At 37.7% G+C, this 18,672-nt stretch overlaps 2 protein-coding genes and 1 pseudogene across 3 annotated transcripts; all 3 read left to right on the top strand.

Annotated features, from left to right (window-relative positions):
• The first annotated feature begins 308 nt into the window (after positions 1 to 308).
• LOC113714901 (AP-4 complex subunit mu) lies at positions 309 to 6,222 on the top strand. 2 transcript variants are annotated; one of them, XM_072069360.1, is made up of 13 exons: positions 309 to 490; positions 1,100 to 1,194; positions 1,621 to 1,824; positions 2,220 to 2,336; positions 2,447 to 2,575; positions 3,606 to 3,732; positions 3,964 to 4,067; positions 4,166 to 4,270; positions 4,510 to 4,604; positions 5,407 to 5,494; positions 5,617 to 5,677; positions 5,787 to 5,860; positions 5,991 to 6,222. In XM_072069360.1, exons 1-13 carry the CDS (start codon positions 433 to 435, stop codon positions 6,087 to 6,089), a joined length of 1,356 nt encoding a protein of 451 aa, XP_071925461.1. In that variant the 5' UTR covers positions 309 to 432; the 3' UTR covers positions 6,090 to 6,222. The 2 variants fall into 2 exon arrangements, with proteins under 2 accessions (XP_071925461.1, XP_071925462.1); XM_072069361.1 differs by having other exon boundaries at positions 470 to 490; positions 1,100 to 1,198.
• Positions 2,672 to 2,807, top strand: LOC113715287 (U1 spliceosomal RNA; annotated as a pseudogene).
• A 6,833-nt stretch (positions 6,223 to 13,055) lies between the features above and the next one.
• On the top strand, positions 13,056 to 14,907 carry LOC113714876 (AT-hook motif nuclear-localized protein 17-like). The gene has a single exon (XM_072069104.1). The coding sequence runs from the start codon at positions 13,534 to 13,536 to the stop codon at positions 14,521 to 14,523; it is 990 nt and encodes a 329-aa protein (XP_071925205.1). The 5' UTR covers positions 13,056 to 13,533; the 3' UTR covers positions 14,524 to 14,907.
• Positions 14,908 to 18,672: the final 3,765 nt, after the last annotated feature.

The following is an 18,672-nucleotide window of genomic DNA, read 5'->3' as shown; positions in this document are numbered from 1 at the left end:
ACTTCACCAGCCTCCAATTGCTTCCACGTAGTAAGGCAACAAGACCAATGTTCCACCAACCCAACTCAATCTGTACAATACTAATATGTTAAGGTGAAATTCCAAATTTAGCCACCTAGTCATGGTGCCATTACCATTACTGCTGCTCATATTCATACTCCCCTTTTTATACCTTTTAGGATGTATGCCACGTTGGTCTAGCTGAATTTACTCACAAATCCTCTAGTCAAAAAAAAAAGAAAGAAAGAAAGAGAAATATAGACGACGTCGTCTCGCTGAATTTCTCAGTTGTCCCTATAAGTGGAGTGGTACCGTACTATTCAGTGCAGACAGGAAATCAGGTTGACCCGACCCGATAGGAATTAAAGCTGAAAAAGCTTCGAAGCTCCCAATCGGAAGCGTCCAGTAAGTGGTGGTGGTGCACTGGTGGTGATGATCTCTCAGTTCTTCGTCCTCTCGCAAAGAGGCGATAACATCGTCTTTCGCGACTGTGAGTTCCCCCTCTATTCTCTCTATACATGCGTCTCTCGAAAACTTTGAAATCAGAATGTTCGTTGCAGATCTCATTATTAACTCTTTAGCTTCGAATTTTCATATCTCTATCGATTATAGATGCTAATCAGTGCGATTCTGCCTGTATGTATGCTAATTGTGTACTTACCTAAAAAAAGTTATGCCAATTGGGAATTGAATTTGGTTTCAATAATCCAAGTTCCATCAATGCCGACGCAAATTTCCTTGTTCTTTGTTTCGTAATTTTTGGATATTTCATTTTTCTATGTTAATGCTTGATTCACTGAATAGCGTAAGCAAATAAGTACTCCCATGATTCTACTTTTTCCTATTTGTTAAAGAGTACTATATCTTTTTTCGCTATTCCATGATTTAATTTGATTCTAATTTTCTGGTTAGCTCTTTTGGAACTTTTATCGAATGATAAACAATTAAGCTCATTGTGGCCAGACCCTGGGGAATGCCTGAACTCACGTAATAGGGGCGACTGATATTATATGTTACAAATATGAATATACTTGCACTTTTAAATTGTATTTATCAGATTGTCACTTCTTTCTTGCTAAGATTATGTGAATGAATTCAGATCGTGGTGATGTGCAAAAAGGGAGTGCAGAGATTTTCTTCCGCAAAGTAAAGTTTTGGAGTGAAGATGCCGAAGAGGAGGCTCCACCTGTCTTTGTAGGTATTTTGTTTCCGTGTGGAACTGCTTGTAAGTGTGATATTTATCTGTATAAAGGATTGTATTAGAGTACTTTAGAAATTCTGACACCTCTGGGGGACCCAAGAGACGAAATCCTTTTTCTGTATTAGAGTACTTTTGCTTCTGAAATTAGCAAAGGTTGGTAACAACATGCACAAAGTACCTCCTTTAACAAGAAAAAAGAAGTAATGCTGACCTTGTTTATTCACTAGTAGTGTTATTTCAACTGGAAGAATGTAATTCTGAAAATGATGGATATCTGTTACCTACAGGTGGCATATATGTTTTTTTGTGTACCTTGGTTATCATTCTTCTCATGTTTTTTTCTGGCATGCTTTTGTTATTAGCGTCTAACTGTTTCTGAACAGTGCAAGCTAATGATGTTACTTTTCTTACATGAATAGAACGTGGACGGTGTAAACTACTTCCATGTTAAGGTGGTTGGTCTGCTGTTTGTTGCGACCATGAGAACAAATACCTCGCCTTCTCTGGTTTTGGAGCTTTTACAGAGGATTGCGCGTGTCATCAAAGATTATCTTGGTGTGCTTAGTGAAGATTCACTGCGCAAAAATTTTGTTCTCGTCTATGAGTTGCTTGACGAAGTCATTGTAAGTGCTAGGATGATGGATGTACTTAGTAATGTATACTCTGCCTGTTATTGCAAAGAAACTCAGAATTCATGTAATTATCTGCTGCTGGAGTTTCGTCATCACCAAGAATTACATATTAGTCTTTGTCTCTCCAATGATGATATTTGCTAGGAGTTATTTATCACTGGTATTTGTTTCTTATATTACATTTCTGAGTCTGGTTGTTCATAACTTCACACCATTCTAGCTATCCCATTTATATTTAGGAATTTTTATTTTCTAAAATTTACATGGGGTCTTGTTTATGTGGTTAATGACAGTCTGGTGTAGCATTCCCTTTGTTTCCTTTTTGCATTTCATGCTATTCAGTAGCTTATAACTTGGAGCATGGCTTCATATTCTTTCCTTGCTAGGATTTTGGATACGTACAAACAACATCTACTGAAGTGTTGAAGTCATATGTATTTAACGAGCCAATTGTGGTTGATGCTGCCCGTTTGCCTCCCCTTGGTCCTGCTTCCTTGTTTATGGTATTGCATATCTCATGAACATCAACACCAAGTTTATACATTGCTATGGCTTTTGTATTGGTACTAAGATGATATGCTTTCATTAACTCCTATAACCTTAATGGTTTCAGCAAGGGAGCAAAAGAATGCCCGGAACAGCCATTACAAAGTCTGTGGTGGCAAATGAACCAGGAGGTCGTAAGAGGGAGGAGATATTTGTGGACATTATTGAGAAAATCAGTGTCACTTTTAGCTCTAGTGTGAGTGGTTTTCTTCCTCCTTTTGGATCTCAAAGTAATCTTTTGTATTTGCTGCCATTATAATGTTCTTATGCATGTGGAAGTTAATCTAAATGCGTACTTACCTGGATGGGGTCAATGGGTGATCAAGAAGGCCCATGGCCTAGGTCGGTGACCTCCATTGCACTTGAGAGGGGTGCCCGCCTACGTCATAATTTGTGGCAGTGGGGGCCTGTGTTCGTGCAGCCCCTGCTGTTAACAAGAAAAAAGTTAATCTAAACAGGAGGTCTAGTTAAATGAATGACCATGACAAGAATTATGAGAAGGGTGAGGAAATATTAACGTTACGTTCAGGATGGAGAGAATGTTTAGTCGTAAGATCAGATCCATTTTAAATGAGATATTTCCTTCAGATAATTTCCAGTGTTGGCTGTTTGGGAAATTCAATACTTGAGCAATATGATAACTCTTTATTGCCTCACCAAGATGAAGTGAAGGCGAAGGTTCATGTCCATGAATATGGATTTAAGTGTAAATGCCTGGAGTTTGTGGCTTCTGTATCTGTTCAGGAATCCAGAGCAAGTTTGTCTTTCTGCTTTTTACAGTAGAAAGTGGAAGCTTAAAATCATCAAGTATAAACTTTACTAGTTCATGTGTTTTTGTATTATTTTCAGAAGAAAGACAATTTTGAGTATTTCCAGCAAAACTCTGGATGTTGTTTATCAATGAAAGTAATGGACAATAAAGGAAGAAAACTAAAAAATCAACATATCTAGGGGGAAAAGAAAGTTAAAGTTTTGTACTATATAGTTCTCAGCTAAGGGATTTGTTATTTTCCTGTAGTTTGATGTTTCACGCTTTATGTGCCACACACAGTGAACTGTTGTGTTCATGCTTATCATTACCCAGCTAATCTTCTGTAAAAGGAGTAACTTGCCTGTGATGTAGTGCTTGAATCTGCATTCTTTTTAGGATCTCTAGTGTAATTTGACTTATGTAATTTTCAGATTATTTCCATTTGTTGTAAGATTATGTTGCTCATGCTCTTCAGGGATATATATTAACTTCTGAAATTGATGGAACTATTCAAATGAAGAGTTATCTGACTGGAAATCCAGAAATCAGATTAGCTCTTACTGATGAGCTAACCATTGGAAGAGGCGGGAGGTCAATATATGGTATTTCAAATTGCTTGCCTACATATATATTTCTAAACTTCTATGATTCGTTCTTTAACCTGTTCTCAATCTAAAAGTCCCATACAATGATTCAATAGATCTTTTATCGTATACTGTGCATGTATTGTAATATGTTCTTTTAAGGCTTCCTATTTCCCAGACTCTCAGAAGTGTCCTATACTGCATTGTATTGGAGGACACTACCTCATCAAACTTTATGTTCTGTGTCAGATTATGGGGGTTCGTCAGGTTCAGGTGCTGTAATACTGGATGACTGCAATTTCCATGAGTCTGTACATCTGGATAGTTTTGATGTGGACAGGACCCTAAGTCTGGTGAATGATACGAGACGTTCGCGAACTGTATCGGTTTTGGTTCCTTACGAGAATCCTTTTTGTCTGAATTGGTTGCTTTGTCCTTTTTGTTTGATCAGGTTCCACCAGACGGTGAATTTCCAGTCATGAATTACCGTATAACTCAGGAATTTAAGCCTCCTTTCCGTATTAACACATTAATTGAAGAAGCTGGACAGCTTAGGGTAGATTTCTGTTTCCTGGAACTTGATGTTTTAATCCGTATAAGCTTTCCTTTTAACTTGTATTATATCTTAAGTTGTTAGACTTGTTAGGTAGTGTCTACAAATCTTGTTTCCATGCATTTCTTCCTTAAAATTGGAGCAACTGAAAAAAAAAAAAGGGGCAATCCTACTGGCCAAAATTGGACTGTGAGATTGTGCTTCTGATTAGCTGTAAATTCTCCATCTTTCTGTTTCTTCAGGCTGAAGTTATGTTGAAAATCCGTGCTGAGTTTCCTTCAAGCATTACTGCAAATACAATTGTAGTGCAGATGCCATTGCCTAAATACACCACAAGGTAAGTTTGGAATATTTTCCTTCTCTGAAGTGAGTTGCACGTCCTTTTGTGCGAGTTAACAAAAACAGCTTCTTCTTCGTTTTTTTGTTTTTTTTTTGGGTTTTTTTTTGTGTGTTGTGGGGGGGGGGGTGTTGCAGAAGAATGTAGGAGCATAGAACTTGCAAAAATAATTGCCATACTGAGATCATTTTTCTCTTCTGCATGAGAGAGAAGTTTAGGTGGAGAGGATTGCGGATACTGAGGAATTCAGCTAGAGTGGAGAAGTGGGATGGGATTAGTTATAAGTTAGACTAGAGCGGAGAAAGCAGGAATAGTGATGGGCATGGTGAGAATCTAATCCCTGTCTTTAGCGGGCCCTTGACCACCATGCTATATTTCAGATAGGCTCGAGAATTTGTGAGGTTGGAGGACTCTTTCTTGCGGGGGCATTCATTACTCTTTAGCCTTAGGCTGCTTTCACAATCACAAGGAAACAAGACATCGTACTTTACCTCTCCGTTAATTATCTCGAACAAAAGCTTGCATCAACTTGTCTCTCCCTCTTTTATCCCCCCTTCTCCACTTTTATTTACTTTATTCGGAGTGATAGATCCTGCTGATTAGAGGGCAGGGAATCTCGTTTAAGCTTTACAGCAACCAGTTTATGATATGCATTGTTCTTGGTCGGGCTTAGTTAGACTTGTATTGCGCATCTGCTTTAGATCAAAAGGCTAAAGTCTGGCAACGCGAGTGTATTAACCAATAAGGTGCACTATAAATTGTTTGGTGTTGGATGCTAACTTCTTTTCTATCCTTCATTCAGAGTTAGTTTTGAGTTGGAACCTGGAGCCGTTGGACAGACAACTGATTTCAAGGAATCAAATAGGAGACTGGAGTGGAGTTTGAAGAAGGCAACGTTTTCTTCCTAGCATTCCTGACTTTCAACATGCTTAAAACTCTTTTATTCAGTTTGCTGAAGTGTATTGTAACTTAATTATCTGGCAAGTGTTGCTGATTGATACAATATCTGCAGATCATCGGTGGATCAGAACATACACTGCGTGCTAAGCTGACTTTTTCGCAAGAATTACATGGTACGCTAGAAGATTCTTGAACTTTTGGGGAGATGATTCTCTTAGTTCTGTGTGTTAGATATTTCCTCATTCATTGCTATATTGATCTCAATGGTGCTGATTGATGCAGGGAATATCACAAAGGAGGCTGGACCTGTGAGCATGACCTTCACCGTACCAATGTACAACCCTTCTAGGCTCCAGGTAAGAATATCAATACTTCTTAGTAATCTAAAGGCCGTTATTGATTCTTCTTATTTCCTCTTTGGATCCCCTTCCGGATGAGTTGTCATTCTTCTTGCAGTTGACTAATATTCAGAATTCTCTGATGCAGGTGAAATACTTGCAGATAGCAAAAAAATCCAAAACTTACAATCCGTATAGATGGGTGAGATACGTAACCCAGGCTAATTCCTATGTTGCTCGCATATGATGGAAGAGCCCTTGTCTGAGACGTAATTTTTCGTTCTTGTTATTATCCTTTCTGCTTCTCAATTTCCATGTAATTGTGATAGAGAGTCGATCATATGATACTGGAGTGAGTGATTTTTCACTTCTTTCTGGTATGCGCACTCTTCAGTTAGGCCTCTAGTAGCATTCCTCAGAGACTATATATTTTTTGTGGGTGAATCGGAGCGCAGGAAATTAAATAGGGAATGCGAATATCAATTCCCTATCTTAAACTTAAAGTGGCCTGGGATTAATCACTGTGCAATTTATGAATATGAAGCAGCTTATAATATTCCAAAAGAAATTTGGAAGGGATAGGAGTCGTACAGAGTAGGCTGGTTATTGTGTGAAGAAATAGTTGGAGAAGTTCAACTAACTTGCTTGAAAAACTCCGTGCGTTTTCCTGACTACCCTCTCATATTTTTCTCCTTCCTATCATAGTAGTAGTCCACTGCCGGACTCTTAGAGGCAGCATCTAGCCATGAATTCCAAAAGAATGCTTTTTACAAGTATCGCATTCTACGGAATTACTTTATTCTTCTTTCAAAGTTATGAACAGCTGCGCAACAGTAAAAGAGACATGGCAAGTTATCAGAGCTCTTTTGCTTTGCTTCTTCTTTTCCTCCTGCTTACATTCTCTGCAATGAGTAGCTTCGAAGTAAATATTAGCTGCCTGTTGGATCCACCAGCTTTGCCTGCGGTGCCTGAGCTTCCCAAACCCCAGTTCCCATCTCTTCCTGCATTTCCAACTTTGCCTGAACCTACCTGACTTGCCAACTTTACCTGAGAGCCTCAACTGCCAAATCCTGAGTTTCCCCCTTTTGCCCGATATCCCAGCCCTGTCAAAACCGATTTTTCCTGAGCCTGAACTACCAGCAGCATTGCCTCAATTACCAACCCTTCCGAAGCCTCCTGAGTTACCCCTTTTGCAAGCCCTGACTTCCCAAGCCTGAGGCACCTAAAATGCTCCCCTGAGTGACGTGCCCAAGCTCGGAGCATTGCCTTTGTGCACGTGTTATGTTTTTTGGGTTTTGCATGCTCTCTAAATTCAATTGCAATCGAGAGTGTTCTGTGATCTATTTCCAGTTTCAATTGATTTTTAATATGCAACCTCGTGTCGTTTACGAATGAGATGAAGCGTGATCATAAAGCGCAATTTCTTTTGTTTCGAATTTTTAAGTTTGTGCAAATGAAGCGTAAGAGTAAATGAAGCTCAAAGTTAGAAAAGTAGACTCTGTGATCAAGGGTTCCATGCACATGCAAACAGGGACTTGAAATCTTAAAAAGTTAAACGCACATGGACCTTTGCTATTTTCCAAAATTTTCTTAGATACCCTGGGCAACTTTCGCTTTTTTTTCCAAATTTAGAAAACCAGAATTTGAGAGATGGAAAGGGAACGAGGCCTTCGCTCGGTAATCTTAAAGAGTTACTTGCACATGTAACTTCATAAAAAAAAACTAGTCTATTATTTCCCTTTTTAATCGAAATGGGGGTGAAATTTAAGACGCGGAGAGGACATTAGAACTCGAGGATCTTTTTAAGTCCTGAGATCTCAATTTTAACCGCTAAACCAAAAGTGTCAATGTTGACATATAACTTGTAACTAGGTGGGCTCAAAGTGGTTAAACAAAATCATCTATAATCTGTGAATTTAGGAGTTATATTCCACTCAATTCCATTTTCTCACTTCCATCTGACTCGGAGTTTTGGGCCGATTGCATTTTGAATTTGACTTCTTAGTCAGAATGATCAAGTGATCAGTCTAAGGAGGATTTAACATGCATAATCAGCACGCTGCAAGAATTATTAAGGGAAATCTGGCTTATGTTTAGAAGAGCATTATGAAGGCCTTCCGAATGACCTACTAGTAGTTAAAAAACTACTAAAAGACAAGCACAGAATTTGCTTTGGCTTTTTCCTGAGAAGCGAGAATAACAGAAGCTTCGCGTATCTGTGTCATGGGCGGTGCATTTGATTTGCCTTCTCTTTGATGGATTCAACTTTGAGACCGGCTTTCCTAATTTGAGTAACAGCCTCGACTATTTGCACAAAGAGAGGCTCCATGGTGCTTGGTGAAAAGAAGTAAAAAGAGGAAAGCAATAAAGAACATCGAGGGCATAGTTACCGGGAATCCACCGACTATTTTGGAAGCCTATTACTTCTAGGCTACAGTTAAAGTGGCATCTTTTGACCTTTTTGTTTGCAACTTTTTTTTTTTTTTTTTTTTGTCAATACATGGGTATCTTGACTTACATCAGACTAGCCCTCCGATGGTGCAGAGCTCACCCCAAAGATGTACCATACGGTAATAAGTGGGAATCGAAACAGTGACCCCTAGTCAAGGCCCAAAGAGCTAACCAGCGAACTATCCGTTTGGGGTCTCCTTTGTTTGCAACATGGATGCAATAAAAATTGTAAAGGAAGCTATTACTACTAATTCAAAGGGCAATTAAATTTCAAATGATAAATGAAAACTTTTACAGGTAGTTAGTTTGGAAGTTGAGGATAGAAAAGAAAATAAGAGAAAGGCTTATAAGGAAAAGAGAGGATAAGAAAAGAAAAGAAGAGAATTTGATGATATTTGTGAGTTTGTAAAAGAAAGGAGATGATTATAAACATATATGTCAATAAAATTTCATTCAATAGCATTTTAAAGATAGAATGCACAATTTTAAAATTTTTTAGGCTTCCCCCAACTTTCCTTCATTTTCTACATGATTTTGGATGGGAAATTTTTTTTTAATTGTAGAGGGCATCTCCATCGTCCTAAATCAAATCGGCTTCTTAAACATTCGAAACACCTAACTTTTTTTTCCCTTTTTTTTTTTTCTGTTCAAATCTTATCTCCCAAACTAGCCGTAAAGCTGTTAATACTCAAACGAATGGAAACTCAAGAAATATTAAAAGATTTGTGTTATATATTTAGGAAAACTCAATAATTACTCATCTGCATTTTGTTCGATTTGACTAAATTTTATTTTACAAAATTTGTCCATTTGGGTAGTTGTTTTTGTTTTTTATTTTTAATTTTAGAAAATTTTTATTGTAGTGCATTTTTAAAAAAGTGTGTCTATAAGAATTTAAAAAAAAAAAGAAATAGTGAAAAACTGTTTGAGAATTTTGAAAACCATGCCCATCCAAAATAAGAACGAAACTAGTTGCATTGCAAAAAATTGTTAGAAAATAAGAAATTGTAGCTTTAAGTATGTACTACTAGGGGTGTGAATCGAAATCGAAATCGGTAATTCAGAACATTGAAATCGAAATTTTTCAGAATTTTGGTATCAGAGTGTGTTTGGATTGTAAGTTATTTGAGATATTTTTATTGTAGCACTTTTTGTGATGTGATGTGTGTGAGATAAAAAGGTAATTGAGAAGATAAAAATGTGTATTTGAAATTGTAACGGTGATGTAAGCAAATATATTTGGGCAAATAACTTACAATCTAAACACACTCGATTTGGAATTCACCAATTCCAAATTCGAATTCGTTCAGAATTCAATTCGAAATTCGGTAAATTCCGATTTCACCGAATTCATGAATATAAAAATTATTATTATTATTATATAAATATTATATTACATATATATATAAAATATTATATATATGTGTGTGAAAACGAAATTGAAATCGAAATAGGAATTTCGATTTCACCGAATTCATGAATATAAAAATTATTATTATAATATAAATGTTATATTATATTTTATATATAAATGAAAAACAATTCGAAATCGGAATTTTCGATTTGAAAAATCTTGTTACCGAATTCGACCAATTTGAAATCAAATTTCTGATTTTCATTCTGAATTACCGAATTCCAATTCAGTCGATAAATCGAAATTTTTCCATTTTACACACCCTGCGAACTACTACTACTACTACTTTTTGCGCTCAAGCTCTGACATTTTGGGCCCGCCTTACTGTGAAACTACTAGCAAAGAGTGGCAAAAACTCTCACGGGAAAATCTTAAAGAAGGGGAAGTACAATTGGGATTTTCATCTTATTGAGTTGATACATAGGAACAAAAATTACGCGTGTAACAAAAATATATACTAAATCAGGTAAAAAGTACAACGATCATACAATTGTATTAACCCCTCCCTCCTCCTCGGAAAATCAACAAGCCGAAGCTGGATAAATTGCAATTGTTGATTCAAAACTTCATCACAAGAAAGGTCGACGCATTGGCAGCAGACTTGCATAATTACTACGGTTCTACTTAATTATTCATCCTTTGTTTCTATTCCTTTCGAATTTTCTTCATGCATTTCATGTGTCAATCCGCATGAATTGGACTGCGACCATGCTGATCAGGATTTGCATCTTACATCCTTTGTCTGCTTTTTGATTTGTATTGTGAGGTCTCCATGTATTTTTCTTTAGATCAAATTAACCAAATGCCGCTTAACTTCTATGCATACGGCATACCCACCGAATGGCTTCGTTTGGATTAGCTGTGTTTTTCGGTGCTTTTGAAATATTTTATTGTAACAATATTATGTATTGAAAAAACTTTTACAATAAATGTTAGGTGTGCTTTTAAAATTTAAAAAGTTTTTTAAGATATTTTTTTTCAAAAAAAAAAATTAATACTGCCACTCACAGCCACCACCGTCATCACTCCCTCCCTCCCTCGCCTTCCTCCTCCTCCTCTCTGAGACCTATTACAACCAGCACTTCGGATATATATGTCTGGTGCCAACCCAAATGCTCGACCTGGTAATTGTAGCTTGTAAATTCAAACATACATATCATTAGTTGGAAGGAAAATATCATCAAGATTACAAGGCGTCGTAATAAACCATTGATAATATAATTTACTGTTCTATTCTATCACTCTAATATTAACCTAATCCCTGAATTAATTTTAGAAACACTTCTACTACTTATCCCTGAAAAGTGAGTACTTTCAAATGTTTAGAGGTTTTTGTCCTCGTTCAAAATGGAATAGTAACCCGTAAATCACTACTAGTAAATACTATAGCAGCCCAAAATTGGAGGCCTCTCACCGTCACATTAATTCAAAATTGAAGGAAAAATGTATCACCAACCCTTTTTGACTTTCTTATAAGAAGAGAAAAAAAAAAAAAAAAAACTGAATCTACACGTTAGCATGCCATGCCACCCAAATGATTGCAAGCATTGAAACTCCGTCCAAAATGTCACCGCTTGCAATTAAGCTTTAATGGAAAGAAAGGAAGAAAGAAAGTTCGGGGAAACAAGAAAGAAAACAATTTAGGGGCCGTCCCTACGCACACAGAGTTGAAACAGCAGCATAAATGATACTACCGCTAAAACACAGGAAGGATATGCTGCATAGGTACCCGTCGTCTCGATCGGCGGTGATTCAGCGTGAATACATTTTTAAATCACTTTTTTATCTCGCATATATTAAATCGCTATATTAATTTTTTTATAAAAAAATTCAAAAAAATGCAATCCAAACAAAGATTTAATCCCTTTCGAACCTCTAGTGTATAGAATAGAAATAAGTCTAGAACAAATTCTACAGTATCCCCAACCAAAAAAAAAAAAGAAGGAAGGAAGGATATGGTGGGCTCAAGACACACTACCATGCACGCACGGTGAAGCCCCGTGAAGATAGCTAGCTAGCTCTATAGTGGTAGTATTTGTTTGAACTCAGAAGTGCTTTTTTGTGGGATTATGATTGGGTTGGTAAAGACTTGGGCACATAAACTAGTGAATGAGAAATTGTCAGGTTCAATTTTTGATAAGCAAGAACCAATATGATGATAGTAGTGTAGCTCCAAAACGCGAAATTGTGATTAGTTTTGATACCCAATTGGATCCCAACCACAAGTTTATGCAATGGCCCAAATTTTGAGCAGCATTGATTGTTTTGTTGCTGCCCCCCCCCCTTGGTCCCGGAAAATACTACTACTACTAGTCTACTACCTGACCTTAGAAGTAGATGAGTTAATAGTAATAATTGTCGTCATCCTATAACATCTTTATTTATCTTTTTACCAAAAGAAGAAGAAAAAGAGCAGAAGCAGCTAAAAAAAACAAAAAGCGAGAGATGGATGGATGGATGGTGCAAATTCAGCAAAAGGGCTTCTCGTCAAAGGATGCGAGCAGCAGCAATGAGTCTTTGAATTTGCTTTTGCCATCCCCAAACAAGACAAACACACAGTAGAGGGATGAGAAAGCCTACATCCTTCCTTCCTTCCTTCCTTCCTTGCATATATGTATATATATATATCTCTATCTCTATCAACAAAAAAGATGACAAAAATATTTGGTTGGGAGCATAAGGTGACAAATAGATCACTCTAGAGAGAGATAGGAAGATGGATAGATCGAGGAAGATGATGATAGATTTTTGACATAAAGGATGAGAGCAAAGCAAAGAAGAAAGGGCAAAAAAGAAAGAAAACCAAACAAGCCACATCATTCTTTCTTCAAGTTTCAGCCCCCCACCCTGGGAAATAAACCCCCCAATGTCCTTGTCAAATCCACTCGGTCGGGGGAGGTGCGGCTAACCATTTCTTGACTCCTCCCCCAACCCAACCCAACCCCTCTCTCTCTCTCTCTCTCTCTCTCTCTCAAACTCGATGGAGTGGAAGAAAGAAAAATTACTCCTACAACTAGAGTAGAAAACCAAAGCTTGAGGTTTCCATCTTCTACTGTTACACTACTGTTTTACCCTCTAGTCTCTTCGCCAACCTTCTTCTTATCTCTGGACAAAGTCTTCCTCCAAACCTTCCTTGCTTTCCCATCTTCTTCTCCCCCCAAGTCCCCCCACCCCCCGCCCTACCAAGTTGTAGTAGCAGCATTAAGTGGAGCCTTTGGTCTTTACCAGCTTCCTTAGTTTCCAAGTTCACCCACCTCCCCATCCCCCCCACCATTTGCCATGCTCCCATGCCCCCCCTGTCCCCAGCCTCCTCCATATATGTATGTATGTATATATATATATATATATATATATATATAATAGTAGTAGTAGACTAGTAGTATTCACTGTTCACACACAACCACATCGTTTCCAAGTCATCTGTTCTTTTATCACCAAGCTATATAGGGAAAATTCCTGTCCAAATCCAATCCCTTCTCCCACTTCCTTTACCAGCTTAGGCCCTTTACCTGCCAAGTCCCACATCTCTCTCTCTCTGACTGTGTGACTGTGTGTCCCCTCCTTTCTCTCCTCTCCCCATCCTTTTATTCATTTTCTTGAATTGATCTGCCCTTATTTTATTGATTTCCAATATAAAATCCCAGTGTACACTATCCAATCATCCCTCCCTCCCTGTTTCCATCATCATTAATAACACTAAGTATATCAGAGGTGGTATATTTTATACTCCAGAAATAAGCCCTCCTCCACACAAACAAAACAAAACCAAAAAAAAAAAGAAAAGGAAAAAAAAAAAAAGTATTCAAGAAAATATAGGGCGGAAAAAATGAAGGGAGATTATGTAAAAGAGGAAAAAGATGGTCATTCCAACCCGATGTTTGCCAAGCTCCATCAGACCCAAAAATTCCTCCACCACCCTCTGCCGCCTCAGCCCCAGCCCACCACCCTCCTCCACCACTCCTTCAACCCCCGGGAATGCCAAGCTTCCGAAGAAGTCGACAGCCACCACCGTAGCCCCACCACCCCTTCCGCCAGCGCCGCCACCACCTCCAAGACCCAAACATTAGTAACACCATCCTCGGGTAACGATGGGGCCACCATAGAGGTTGTCCGCCGCCCCCGAGGCCGGCCACCTGGGTCCAAAAACAAACCCAAGCCTCCCGTCATCATTACCCGTGAAGCGGAGCCTTCTATGAGCCCCTACGTTCTCGAAATCTCCGGCGGAGTAGACATTCTCGAAACCGTAACGACCTTCTGCCGCAAACGCAGCACCGGATTGTGCATACTAAACGGCTCCGGCACCGTTTCCAACGTTACTCTTCGCCAACCTTCCACCACCCCAGGAGCTAGCGTTACTTTCCATGGCCGTTTCGATATTTTGTCGCTTTCTGCAACGATACTTCCGCAGAATTCTCACTCCTTTTCGACTTCTGCGGCATTAAGCAACGGAATAGGTAATGGGTTTACTATATCTCTAGCCGGGCCGCAAGGGCAAGTCGTGGGAGGAACAGTTGTGGGATCGTTGTTCACAGCTGGGACGGTTTATTTGATCGCGGCGAGTTTCAATAGCCCTTCTTTCCATAGACTGCCGTTGGAAGACGAGAGGAATTCTGGGTCGGCTGCTGCAGCTGCAGGTAGCGAGGGGCCTACGGTATCCGGAGGAGGAGGCGGCGATGGTGGTGGAGGACGGTCGCCAGCTCAGGGGGGAGGTGTGGACTCTTGCAGTGGGGTTTCTTTGTACAGTTGTCACTTGCCTTCTGACGTGATCTGGGCTCCCACAGCCAGACAACCGCAGCAACATCCACCGCCTTACTGATGACGACGAGTAATTTGTTCAAATCTATGTGGTGGGCTTGGGTTCTTCTCTTTTTCGCTGCTTCCCGACTGATTACTGTCTGATCATGGTAATATGAACAACGTTGAGAGGCCTTCCTCGTCCTCGCTAGTTTTTAATTTCTACCAGCATAATCTTTGTTTTGAAATCTCTCCTTCCCGTGTACTTATGCCTTGCTTATCATTTACCACTCTTATGTAGGGTTGGCTAGTCTTTACTAGTTGTTTCGTCTTAGTTATGAGATGGAAATGAATACTCACTAAATCCTAGTTCCGTTAGTTGCCTGTTTGTAACCTTTTTTTTTGTTATCATCACTTTCCTTCTCTCTTTGATGAGGTGAATTGAAATTTCCGAGTTTTTAGAAAATTTTCAAATGCATGGCTCATTTTTGCGGTTTTTGTTTTTGGTTAAATGTTGAGGAATTTGCATGAATGACATGAAGAAGAATACAAATGATCCCACGCTGCGGTATGGGAGCAGTGTTGATGGGGGTATTCCTTGTTAAGCCGTAGGACGGGACTACCTTTAAATGCTAGTCAGTAGTCGTTGGATTGTAACCAGGAAGTCTTGGGGAATTTAGTATGCAAGAATAATAAATTGAGGTGTAGTAATGGCGGGACGTGGGAAAAGAGAGGGGAGGTTATTTGTTTGTGGATGGGAAAGGTTGTGGCTTATGGGGTTGGGGGATTGCCTTGGAATAAGAGAACAGACCATCATCATGTTCTTGTGCCTGCTGCTGCTGGCAGCGAAGAGACTCTGAGAGAGAGAGCTTTTTTATCTGCTGAGCAGCAGGTGCTGAAAAGTTTTTACTCTCTTTGCAATTTGCTTCAGCTGCTGCTGGCTGCAAGTGGCAATAACTGGCTCAGGATTGTCACACAGCCCTCCATGTTTCGTCTTATTGATTTGCCGTAGCCTCTCTCTCGTCCACCCATTGAGCAAGCAAGTAACTTCATGGTTTGGTTTGGATAAAGGTGCCGGTGCTTTCACTACTCTACTGTGTGTTGCAGTGGAAAACGTGGCTAGGCACAAGCCTGTGCCTACCCCTAGCGGAAGAGTTCTCTTTTCAGAGTTTTTCAGAATGCTGGGGAGAGAGAGTGCGTGTGACTGTGTGTGTTTTGAGGGATGGATAGATATTTCATCATACTTGAATTAGAGAGTAAGTAATAATGTACTAGTGTGTGTGGAGGAGAGGGGACTCAAAGGAGGAGTGGAATCAGGAATGGTGCTTTATCCGATATGGTGATATGGTGGTGGCGGTGGTGATGAATAAAAGCTTTCATTTCATTTCAAACCTTTCCTTTATTTTCTTCCGTCCCTCTCTTTTGCACTCTGATCCCTCCTGTACTTTGGTTTGTCTCTTTCGGTGGTCCTTTCCTTTCTCTGTGATTTGATCAAACAAAAAACTACAAATGGAAATCACGAGCGACAACATTTTATTCAGAGAAAGAAAAAGAGAAAGGTGGTAAAAGCCTAGAACTGGCTTTGCCCTTCTTCTCGAAAGACGGTTTTGGTTAGGTTTTCTTCTAAAGGCATTTGTATGATTTATTTGAGATATTTACGGTAGTATTTTTTGTGATGTGATATATGTGAGATAAAAAGGTGATTGGCATTTGTGAGAATAAATTTTATAAATCAAATTATCTTTGTCCAAACAAACTCAAATTTATTATTTGTTTATTTCCACTCGGTTAATTAATTAATTATGGATTATGTAAATGAATGAATGTGGTAGTGTACAATAATAATTGTGTAACACGATCAGAGACTGACATCAGAGAAATAATGTAGTTTACTTGCATGTACGGTGTGTTTGGATTAGGAAGTTTTGAAATAAAAAAATTTTGTGACACGTAGCATCATATAAAAAATCAAAATTAATTTTTGATGCCTTTTAAACCTTCACCCAGAAATATGCAATTACAAACTTAAAATAAAAATTTTCGTTGAATGGAATTTTCTATTGGAAAGAATGAAAGACAGAAGAAAGAGAAAAAGAAATAAAAGAAAGGAAAATAATTTCATCTTCTGATATTTTCTTGAGAATAAAATGAGAAATTAGAAAGTTAAAGAGAAAAATTCAAAATTAAAAGAATTGAATGGCTAAAAAAATTGTATTTTAGGAGAGTGATTTGAATATTTTTTAAAATTATTTAAGGAGAAGATAGATCTCTGCAATTTCTCCTTTTTAATTTCAATCATTAAGATGAAAATTTTTATGAGAAAGAGGAATAATTAAATAAGGAAGAAAGAGAAAAGGAAATAAAAGAAAGGAAAATAAGGTAAATAAAAAGTCAAAAAAATGCAAGGGTACTTTTGTCCTAAAGGGAGTTAAGTGAGCAAAATTAAAGGTTAGGGGGTAAACTGAAAAATGGGGTATACCTTGAGGAGATTAAATGTGATTAGCCCTTATTTATTTGCAAGTCACGGTGAACCCTAGTTCTTTCTTTGGGTAAAAAACAAAAAAACCCGTTGTGGTAAGCCTAATACACAGAAAAGTCTCCTATGGTTTCAAAATATACAACACGATATCTCGTGCTTTGAACTAAATTGTAAAGGTGACGGAATCCGTTAAATTTAACGGAAATGGCTTATTGGAACCTTAAAAAAAATTTTATACCTAATTTTTATCAAATATACCTATTCTACCCCTTAATCCTCAATTTTCTCTATTTAGAAAATAAAATAAATGATTTTTTTGAGCTGTCGTTTGCTTAATTATATAAGGACATTTTGGTCATTTTGTCTATTTCCGTTAAGTTTAACGGATTCCGTCACATTTACAATTTAGTTTAAAGCATGATGGGTCGTATTGTATATTTTGAAACCATGGAAGGCTTTTCTGTATATTAGATTTATCACAAGGGGTTTTTTTTATTTTTTTACCCTTCTTTCTTTCTTTGATTATGATTATAATATGCTACTGTCACGTGGACGCATTTTGAATACGGACATTGCTGTAATGTCTTGGGTCATTATTATTGTTATTAGGGTAAAAAATAAAAAAAATTTTGTGGTAAATCTAATACATAGAAAAGTTCTCCATGGTTTCAAAATATATAATATGACTTCTCATGTTTTGAACTAAATTGTAAAAGTGATGGAATCGATTAAACTTAATGGAAATGGACGAAATGACCAAAATGTCTTGATATAATTAAGCAAAAGATAGTTCAAAAAAATCATTTGTTTTATTTTCTAAAAAAAGAGAATTGAGGGTTAACGGGTATAATAGGTATATTTGATAAAAATTATGTATAAATTTTTTTTTTTAGGTTTCAATATGTCATTTCCGTTAAGTTTAACGGATTCTACAATTTAGTTCAAAGCATGAGATGTCGTATTGTATATTTTGAAATCATAAGGGACTTTTCTGTATATAAGACTTATCATAGGGAGTTTTTTTATTTTTTACCCTTGTTATTATTATTAAGTAAAGGAATTGTAGGAATACATTAACCTTAACTGTTTAATTGCCTACCGACAAAACAAATTAATGTGTGCCTCTACTCTCAAAATCATGGTCATGGTGACATAAACTTTATAAATTTAAATTCACAGTTTTCGTGGGCAATTCAATCTCGATTATTATAGCGTAGGACGTATTTTGCCATATTATAGAGCAACATTTGTTTGGATTGAAGATAATTTGGTTTTTTTTTTTTTAAGATGCGATGTATGTAAGTCGCAAAATAACGTGTTTGTAAAAATTATAAATTAATTATTTGATTACGTGTTTATGATGCAATAAAAGTTGGGGGTCAGGGTTGTTGGGAGAAGGGGTGGATTGAGTATAGACGATAAGGGAAGAAGAGACTATAAATCAGAGATTTTGGATTTAAGTCCGCTCGTCTTTAAAAAAAAAAAAAAAAAAAAGGGAAGAAGAAGAAGATGCGACGAAAAAGCCTAGGGTGATTTTTATCATGAACATGAACAGGTACTTGTTGACGCAAGTCAGTACTTAAATTAAGTAAAGGCAAAATGAGGTTTACCTTGTGAATGATTTAACAACAATGCCTGGCTAGCGAGTGACAAGTATAACAATGTCTGACTGCTTGATCTCTCATTTTCCCATCAATGGTGTCGGCTTGCAATAATCCCAAAATTAGATCGACCCCATCCATGTGTTTTTCG

The sequence above is a fragment of the Coffea arabica genome, chromosome 10c, assembly GCF_036785885.1.
Source record: "Coffea arabica cultivar ET-39 chromosome 10c, Coffea Arabica ET-39 HiFi, whole genome shotgun sequence".
In the NCBI taxonomy this organism is placed as follows: domain Eukaryota; kingdom Viridiplantae; phylum Streptophyta; class Magnoliopsida; order Gentianales; family Rubiaceae; genus Coffea; species Coffea arabica.
Note: the sequence above shows the minus strand (reverse complement) of the source record. Positions and strands in the feature narration are given on the sequence as shown.